The sequence below is a fragment of the Poecilia formosa genome, unplaced genomic scaffold (assembly GCF_000485575.1).
Source record: "Poecilia formosa unplaced genomic scaffold, Poecilia_formosa-5.1.2 Scaffold90, whole genome shotgun sequence".
In the NCBI taxonomy this organism is placed as follows: Eukaryota; Metazoa; Chordata; class Actinopteri; order Cyprinodontiformes; family Poeciliidae; genus Poecilia; species Poecilia formosa.
This window is the reverse complement of record NW_006800029.1, coordinates 626,875-636,895: the sequence shown is the minus strand read 5'-3', so window position 1 is coordinate 636,895 and position 10,021 is coordinate 626,875. Positions and strand designations below refer to the sequence as shown.

The 10,021-nt window shown below is 39.5% G+C and overlaps 1 protein-coding gene across 4 annotated transcripts in view; it reads right to left on the bottom strand.

Annotated features, from left to right (window-relative positions):
* LOC103141841 (putative lysozyme-like protein) overlaps window positions 1-10,021 on the bottom strand; it is a 49,000-nt gene that overhangs the window by 4,521 nt on the left and 34,458 nt on the right. For 2 of the 4 annotated variants that reach the window (XM_007557633.2, XM_016674134.1), the window contains exons 3-8: window positions 8,448-8,502; window positions 8,180-8,267; window positions 7,589-8,028; window positions 5,776-5,940; window positions 5,159-5,320; window positions 1,602-1,739 (exon numbers count right to left, since the gene is read on the bottom strand). In XM_007557633.2, the coding sequence (XP_007557695.1) occupies window positions 1,602-1,739; window positions 5,159-5,320; window positions 5,776-5,940; window positions 7,589-8,028; window positions 8,180-8,267; window positions 8,448-8,502 (1,048 nt within the window). Of the gene's footprint in view, window positions 1-1,601; window positions 1,740-5,158; window positions 5,321-5,775; window positions 5,941-7,588; window positions 8,029-8,179; window positions 8,271-8,447; window positions 8,503-10,021 lie in introns of all 4 variants that reach the window. The other 2 variants (XM_007557632.2, XM_007557634.2) reach the window with 1 other exon arrangement.

The window sequence follows — 10,021 nt, the reverse complement described above, 5'->3', positions numbered from 1 at the left end:
AATAAATGCTGATTATTGTGACGCTGTTATCTCTGCGTGATCTCAGTCTTTGCGCACAGCATTTTTCTGAACCCGGGCATAAGAGAGGATTTAACGAGTCAAAAAGTTTTTAAAGTTCAAGAATTTTTCCTCTCTTAACAATATATATATATATAATTGCATATTATAATGAAGTATTATCCACACACATATATATATGTGTGTGTGTGTGTGTGTGTGTATATGTGTGTGTGTGTGTTTTCTGTCTTACTTTCTTGTAAAACCTAAAACCACAAATAAAACATACTTAAAAAAAATCCTTTTACCAGAGCTCAAAATAATCAAACATTTTAAGTTGTCCTATTTCAAAGTGTCATGATCTTGGGTTGTTTTGTTATCTGTGTTTTCACCTTATTTTTTATTTTTTTTTGCTTTGAGTAGATCAGCCTTGTGTCTATTATATTCTCGTTCAGTTTGTCCTTGGTAACTTAGTTAGATCACGTTTATTATTTATTTATTGAGTTTAGTCGGTCTTTGTTGCGGTTAATATTTTTTTCTCTCTCTCAGCTTGCGTTCTGCTCTTCCCTCACAGCTGCATTCAGTTTGTAATTAGTCTTGGTCCATTATTCCAGCAATCAAACACCCCAGTAATTAGCCACCTCTTGTTCACTTACTCCTCGCTGGTTCCTTCTGCTTGCCTCATGTTTTCCGGACTCTGTTTACCCTCTGCTTTTGTAAGTTGTTTTTTGAGTTCTTTAGTGTAACTTATTTCATCATTTACCCAACGATTCCAGCTTCCATTTTGGTCCAACTTCATTCACACAAAACATTGGCACATTCATTTAATATTTTTAGCTCTAAACAAGTTTGAATTTAGTAGGATTGGGGGCAAAAATGCCTGTTTGTTAAGTTTGCAGACCCCCGTGTAAGGCTTTTCCAACACAAAAATATGTGTATAACTGTTCTGTTCACAGATGATCTAATTTAGATTGTGTATCTTTGCAGCTCCTCCAGAGTTATCATGGGTCTATTAACTACTAATGTGAGACTGGTTTAAACTACTGCACAACTTTATTATAATGCTGGTTGCTTGGTAAGGAACCCTCCCAGGAGTTTGCAGAAAAGCTGCACTCAAACTAAGACTTCACTTAAATCAAGTTTCAGTTGGATTTTCTATTTTAACTGCATAGTTTGTCTAAAACATTATCAGATGTGTGCATACATTTACATACACACACACACGCACACACACAATACTGGAGAGCAGGTGACAGCCAGCCCTGGTCTGTGCAGATATATGCTGAAGGCCGACAGATGAATGGGGGGTTGGGCGAATGAGGGTAAGGTTCAGGCAGGCCGGTGGGGGTTGTGGATCCATGTAACACAACCTCTTTCTGTAAGCAGAAACCACGTATGGCAGGAAGGTCGTGAGGCAGCCGTGTTATGATGACGTACCCAATCAAAAGGGTGCCGGCGTCGGTAAACACAGCAGAAATCAGAGACTGAATCTCCTGCCTGATTGGAGAGTTTCCGGCCAGTCTTGTATTGATTCTTTCTTCTCCCAGCTTGTCACTAAAATCACATGTATCCATTCACAAATACACATACTGTAGGTAAACTACCTCCTTTGCAGTTGGAGGCGATGGATGCCCCGGCTGTCCGTTCTCTGCCCGGAGTGGAGGTGGGTGCAAGGTGATGATGTCGTCGTCCTCCGGAGGCTTCCAGATGTACTGCTCCCCGTTGCCTATGAACACCGCTTCCTGATAAACAAAGTCAAATGATGAGCTTCATAAAGTGCTGCTGTGAGGTTAGAATCTGTGAGCCATTGTGCAAAGGTGCACATGCAAATAAAAGCTCTAATGTTTTAATATTTCCCTCTGTGTGAGTTAAAAGCAGATGAACAAAAACAAGTGAATTATTCATGTGTGTTTTTGAGGAATGGGCCAGTTTCCAGGAGTCAGTCCTGGATTGCACGGACCCAAAGTTGGATTGGATCAGGGAAACTTCAGACCATGACTAGTTCCCATTTTGTGTCATCTGGATTTGGATGTTTATGGATTGGACATCTGATGTTGTAAATGTGAAGATTTATAATTGGAAATAAAGAGAGGTAAAGTCTATTATTCTATTAGTCAAGAAGGTAAAATATAAAATATTCTGTGCAATAAGAAACTTGATTTAAAAACTACAACTGAATTCAGGTTTTTAGTCTAGATTTTTGCTTAATTCTTTGTATTAAACTCAAAAATAACATAAAATAGTAATATAATATAATATAATATAATAACATGTTTCTTTTAGCAGCACCAGGAACATTTCTTGTTCTTTCTAAAAACCAAAAGTTTATGCATTGTTATTTAGGATTTTTGCTGTTATAACCACAATACTCTAAAAACAACACTTTGAAACTCAGTTCCAGGCTTCACCTGCCCTGCAGGATCATTTTGACTGAAAAGCTTTGAAGAAATAGTGAAATCATAACTTTTTAGCTAAATATCCATAATCTTACATGCTCAGTCCTATTGGGATTGAAAAGGGTGCTGCTTGCCTATCTCCTGAGGACAATGGGCGAGAGGCAGGGTACACCCTGGTCAGGTGGCCAGTCCATCACAGGCTAAACATACATTATGACATCATCTCAAGCACCATGAAATAATGGCCTTTTGGACAAAAGGTTGGTTATTTAACTGACGATCAAACAAATGTCAAAAATAGTTGTCGATTTGTCTTGTTAACAAGCATCTGACATCAGTTAAAATCTGAAATTAGCTGTCCGTCTGGCTCTTCAGATGGAGACTTCAGAGTAAGATCTGTGTAGTCATAAAAACAACATTCAATTACTGAATCACTTTTCTGTTGTTAAGCCAAAAATGGCAGCTTTGTGCTTAAATGTGTTTTTGTTTTGTTTTTGTTTTTTTTGTTTGTTTTTTTCAGTTCCTCCTTGCTCTGCGACCAACAGTTCCAAAGACATTTTATGGAAATCTGCAAACTCAAATATGACTTGCTGACAGACAGGCAGACCTAGTGGCACACAGACAGTGCTGCCAAAACATAACCTCCATTTAACTCTGCTGGTGGTGGTGATTTCTGAGAGACTTGAGGAGAGGCAGAGGTCAGATAGGAATCTGTATTCAGGAGAAATGATTGGGCCTTTCATAGATTTTAACTGCTGCACTTAGCAAATCCTGACTGACAGGCAACAGTTGACTTACTCTTTTCAATACCTTTAACATTATCTGGAAAATATTACTGTGCATGGGTGGCTTAAGACAAACAAAGATGTCATAAAAGAATGACCCAACATGACACTTCTCTTGCAAAACTTTTTATAGCTACAGGTCTTAAGAGGAATTGGTAACCAATTAGGAACCACAAATTGGTGAACACACATGCAACTGAGGATGATTAAACTTTTATATGCCCGCCCCCCCACGCAGCCCGACTGAGTTAAAATAGCAAATGGCTTCAATATGTGCACAGTATTTATTCTCATTCAGGCTGCTGGCTACCTGTTGGCTGTTTCTAGATAGACTTGCTGATGGATTCAACAGGAGCACTCCCACCGACAGACACACACGCACACACACACTGGCAACCAGGCAGCCTGCCAAACTCTTAGATAATCCATGCTTCCACACTTTGCTCTAATAGTGTGCTGCACTGCATGATGCAAAGCGGGCAGAAGGCAAGCACACACACACACACACACACGTGGAAAAAAAACACTTTAAAGGTTTGTCACACTCATTAAAAGTTCTGGTCAGTAACAAATCACATCAGCAGTGATTTTATTCTTCATCTTAAGAGAGTTTTGGCTTTGCTTAACATATTGACAGAAAGTCATCATAAATGTATTGATTTCTTTTCATTCTAATAATTGCTTACAGCTAATAAAAAGGCCACACCCAGATTTTTTTTTAGAAAATGTAAATAAAATGGATCCCTAATAGAAAATATTTTTACAACACAAATTTTGCCTCACTTAAAAGTTGTCTATGTACAGTAAAAGACATGCACTCCACATTTGATTTGGGCTCATTTTGCATGAATTACTGCATCAAAATGGCGAGGGACGAAGGCGTTTAGCCTGAGATATGACTGAGATGTTGAGGAACCCCGGTTTGCTCTAACAGCAGCCTTCAGCTTGTTTGTATTGTTGTGTCTGGTGTCTCTCACCTTCCTCTTAAAGACGAAAAAAGAGGAAATTTAAACCACTAAAAGGGGAATTTAAACCACTGAGCAACAGTTCATTCTTTTTTCTACTTGGCCCAGGAGAGACACACTGTTGTTTCTGGTTTAGAAGAGGCTTTACAGATGGGATGTGACGGTTGTCCTGGGTATGAGTTTTTCTAGTAGCAATCAGTAAAGTACTGGTTCCAGTCTTTGCCTTGCAAAATCCTGCAAATCTCACCAAACTAGGCTTTGCTTCACAACCCTCTTTAGTCTTCAGTTATCTCTGTGTTTTGAACATATTCACATGGCATACTTTTTCCTTCAACTTAATATTCCAATAAAATGCTTAGATACAGCAGTTTGTGAACAGACAGCTTTTTCACTTAAGAGAATTGAGATGTCAGAATAACAGTCAAATTAGAACAGACTTCCTCACAATTGTGTACATCACAAAATTACATTTCTACATTAAAAATACTTTTAAAAAATTGCGTTATGCTATTTTCTGTAAACTGACTGATTTTCATTAGCTTCAAGCCAGCTAAATTGATTGAAGTGCTTGAAATACATCACTATGTGAGCAACAAATTTAATATAAGTTTTATTTTTGAACAGAATTGCTGAAATAAAGAACGTTTTCAATGATAATGTAATTTACCGACATCTGAATATATGAAGCATGTGACAGAACAAAACAATAGTTTTTGTGATTTTATCTTACGCACATCATTCAACTCTTCTTAAAGTGAATAAAACTTAATGGGGTATCCACATTTAACCTACACTCAATACATTTGTGCTCTAAAGCTATGAAAACTGAGAACATGCCAAGACCAAACCAGTTAAATCATATTAACCTGTATGGCTAAACATGTTTGTTTGTGGACACTGCCCTCTTGTGGTCATGAGGCTCTCCTACAGCTGTCAAAATGTGGCTGGTTGAGGAGTGTAACAGATTATGTATTTGAAGAAGATATGATTTTTTTTTTTTGTTTTTTCTCGGTACCTTCGGGAAAGAGTGTAGATGGAACGGCTCCAGCGGCTTGCGTGGAAACTCCTGACTGCGATGTAGGGGAAGAGGACCAGCGGAGGGGGAGTCGCTCACGCTCGATTGGCTGTCTGACATGCTGTCAGCTCCATTATTCTCTTTCCGACTTAACTTGTCTACCTAAAAATTTGTATTGTGATTGACAAAATTATAGTCAATTATTTTATTGAAAAATATCATAAAACATTTCATTTCGATTGTACAAGCTAGTAAGTGATGTTGCTTGAACAATGTAGGTTGATTTTAATTTATCTTTCAAAAATATTTTGAACCAAAAGCAAACTGGAGTTTGTAGACAGTTTTCACAGCTCTTCAAAGTCTCTAAAGATAACACAGCAACTGTGACACCTTCACATAAGCCTGACGTTAATATTTCTTTTTCAGAAGTGAAATCTAATACACGGTTACAGTTACATAAGATGCATTACGACAGTCTTTAACGCTCTCGGTAGGTTCAAAGATGAAACACTGCTGATGATATCCAGCTAAATCAGTTAAATCCTCCAGCGTTTTCTTTTCAGATTTCTTCTCTCTTTTTTTTTTAAACCATAGATAAGAAATTGTTGTATGTCTACCTTTTTATACTTTCGTATGGAAGCGTATTCAGCTGCAGCTGGATCTTGATTGACCAGGGAATTCACAGAGGACAGAGGAGATCTGCTAACACCGCTCGCTCCGTTTCCTCTCCCTGCCACGGTTCCATTAGTGACGCCGTTTCCTCTGCCGTTCCCTCTACCAGCCTGAAAACAAAAACAGACAGGTTAGTCTCTCACTGATCATTTGTCTCAAACATAAACAGAGAAAGACAACCGATGCAATGCATCCTGAATGTGCACCGATCCCGCTTATCTTCGAACAAATAGAATCTGCTGGGAGCGGCAGCTCCAATATGCTTAGAACTAATTTGACTTTATTTTTTTTGGTTTTATTAGCAACAATTACAGCACCATTCTAACTTATTAGAAGCATTATTAAGATGAGTAAAAAGCCCTTCATTAAATAGTTATTTAATCACAGGAGTTTAACTTCAATTTTCCTAGTTCCTAAATAAATATGTTGACAAGATGGGGTTTTTTTCTTTTCTTTTAACAAAATCATTGGAACCAAACTTTTTGGCATACTGTTTGTAAAACTTCCTTATGCCAATAGGCTAGCGTTTATTCTTCTGCAACAACCTTTCACTTTGCAACCTTTGCAAATAGTGGGATCTTGGTCAGTTTCTTTAGTTTGCTCATCTTCTCTCTTCTCTTTGTCAACCCACAGGTTTCCTACAGAATGAGGATCTGGGTGTCAAGATGGCCAATGGAAGAAGGTTGATTTTGTTTCTGATAAACCTGTTTGTCTCGGTTCCGTCATGTTTTCGGTCAATATGAAGGTAAATAACCCGATGGCCAACCATTTTAAATGTGTTCTCATATGGTCCACAGGACTTCTATTTAAAATATCTAATTATTTTAAAACGTTTATCAGGAAATGCACTCCTGTGGGGTTACCCAGCCAAACTCACATCTACACAAAACCTCCATCATACTTAACAGTGAGTGGGAGTTGCTTTTCCACATAGTCATTCTATGTTTAATGACAAAACTGCCGGGTCTATTTGCTGCCAAAAGAGTTCGGTCTTTGATTAATTTTAACATAAGTTGGTCCCAGTTGAAACCCCAGTTAAGCAAACTCTACATATTTATGTTTGCAACGGCAGGAAAAGGCTTTGCTCTGGCATGACTTCCAAAATACCAGTTTGCATGTAGACAGTCTCTAATGGTTACTATGGAGACCTGGTTTCCCTCCGAGATGGCACTTTTTGCAGCAGTACTCCAAAAGGGAGATTTGGAGATTTTTTTCTTAATCTCCCTCATCTTAATTTTTATTTTGTGTGGTGGTGATATTACCACGGCTCCTTGTCTGACTGATACAGCAGTGGAAAAGTAAAATGTTTTTATAGACCAGGGAACAACAAAGTCATGGGTTAATAATGAAAAGTCAAACTTGGAACTTTTAATAATAAATAAATTATAAATGCATTTTTACAAAAACTTCTGCTACATTTATTTTGTAGCCATCATTAGTGAGCCAGGAGTTGTGCCAGTGACTGAAATAAAATCGACTTGAATTTAAGGTTGAATTTTTATTTATTTATTTTTTTCAGTTTTGTATATTTTGTAACTGCAATAAAACGTTGATTCAATTCAATTAGTATTTTTTACATTTTTATCAAATGTGCTTATAAGTGTGGAAGGTGCTGTACTACACCCAATTCATACATACAGAAAACCTACTTAAAACAAATTCAGTTTAAGGTTTAACAGTCAATGAGCAACATTTCTTTCCTCTTAAGTTACAGACCATAGACGCATCACTGCTTAATTTCTCTGTGTGTGTACGTACGTTTCCTTGCCCGTTCCCACTACGAGCTAATCCTGAGAGAGTTGGGGGGCTCTGAGTGGCTCTGACCGTCGATGGCGTGCTGCTTGATGACGTCAGCGGAGCAGAGGGCACTCTGGGAGCCGCTTCGCCTTCCCGGATCCCGACGCTTTCGTACAGACCATCGTCCAGGTAACGGGTGGGTGTCGGGTTATTGCGCAGGCCGACCTCAGTGTAGGTGTGGTCTCTGGCCTCCGCTCCGCCGCCTCCACCTCCGCTCCCGCCTCCTCCTTCACCTCCCGCCTCCCCTCCGCCACCGCCCCCTCCGCCTCCCTGGCCAGATGCCTGGGGACTGGTGGGGATCTGGGGGAGCTGGCGGCCATGGGAGGGCCTCAGGTCCGTCTGGGAGCGCCGACTGTGGAGGAGCAGGAGGTCCATACTGGCCGGGCGGCTCTTGCTAACAGCTGCACGGAGAGAGGGAAGAAAAAGAAGAAGACGAAGAAGAAGAAGGAGGAAGGAGAGAGAAAACATTTGAATATGCACTGCTGAGAACGTGTAACAGCTCGGATGTGTATTTTATTTATTATCACACTGAACCTGTTAGTTAGCACTTACAGTTTCCATTGCAGGGAAAGCGATTGATCTCATGCAGCCTGGTGTCAGATTTACTCATGGAGTTCAGTTTTGGATGCCGAAGCGTACCCTGCTGTCGCACATACACACATAGACTTGTTAATGGAGGCATAAAACATGCAAACACATGCATGTGCATCTGTTAGAAGGGAGGTTAGAAGGAAAACAGTAGAAGTGGATGGTGACAGGCATAGGAGGGTAGTTTTGGGAGAGATGGGGGGGACGCCTGTAAAATGAAAACACGTCTCACCATATTTACAGATGTCCCTTTGTCTCCGGCCGGGGGGTGCTTGCTCTTGCTTTTTCTGACATGACATCAAAGTGAGGAAGGTCACCAGAGGCCCGTGGACAGAAAGAGAAAACACACACACACAGAGAGAAGATGGATACCATCAGCATCTAACTGTGGTCAGGGCATAGAAGTCCTTGGTTGATAACAAGAGCCCAGTCGAACAGTGAATGGAGCATGACTCTGGCTTTTTACTGAGGCAAAGACGACCTTCGTTTTCTACACGTAGATAAAATCAGATAAAATTCACAAATGTTCTTTTGTACTTTGCTCTATTCTGCCTTCAGGTTGACGACTTGTAAAACAAATGTATTCCGATAAGTGTTATGCACGCGAGCAGATCCCTGGAGGTGGCTGTAACTACAGGAAACAGTTGATATGGAGCCAAAGCAACAAGACAAAGTCAAAGAAGAAGAAGAGAGAGAGAAAAAAAAACTCTGCTGTGCAGGTGTGACTGTGAGCAGCGCTCCTCCCTCTGCCTCTTCTCTCTCGCTTTGGAGGGTGAGGCGCCCGTGCATCACGTAACACAAGAGATCCTACTGCTGTGCTGCAAAAACACAGTGAAGCAATAAATAGAATTTCAGGTTTGCAAACAGGTGCAGAGTCCCTGCTGCGTCATCCTATTATGCAAGTCGCTGCAAAAGACTGTGTCAGATCCATGTTACTGGAGCACGATATTGTCTCATCCGGCGAACTGCAACCATTTTGTACAAACATATGGTCATCATGCCCCCAGGGGGATCCTGGGAAGGTGAAGAGAGCTCCCCTGGTGATTTTCATAACAATGCAAAGAAGGGAGTTTACAGGAAATGATGACAGTGAAGTACAAAGTCAGAGAACAGCTACGATTATTATATCAAAACAAAAGTCTGAAACAGTTTTGCTCATTTGCAGACTTAGATTTTAGTTTATTTTCTTTGCAAAAGAAGTCAAACTCAGTCAGACTAGATGGGTATAGTCTGTGAACATCTCATTTTAAGGCTTGTCAAGGATTTTAAATTGGATTTTCTTCTGGAGTTTGTGCTGCGGAGTTTGAGTTGTGCATTCAGAATAACGTGAAGTGATAATTTTCTAACACAAACTCTTTTTTTATGCAGGTCAAAACGTTTAATTTTGCTTTCTTCCACGTGTTTACTGTGTTCCCCAAATTTCAAACATGACTTCTTATTGCTTTATTTTAACATCAGCTTTGTTTTGAATGTGCGACTAATAGCTGTGCTGGAAAGTGCTCAAGGTATGTAGCTGCACTCAATTTTTATTTACAAAAATAAGGGCAATGAATAAAAATGCATACTTCACTTTTAGTTTCATAACTTGTAAAAGGAAAGCTGAACCATGTTTCATTTTCTCCCCCCTTCTCAGTTATGCTACACTTGGCCTATCTGACAAAATCACAATAAACTACGTTGAAGTTTGTGGCTGAAATATGACAAAATGGGGAAAAAAAAGATAATTCCCCTGGAACTTAGAAGATTATTTTAATAGGTCAGAGAATATTTTACTATATTTATTTTGTACTTTGTATATTAATATAT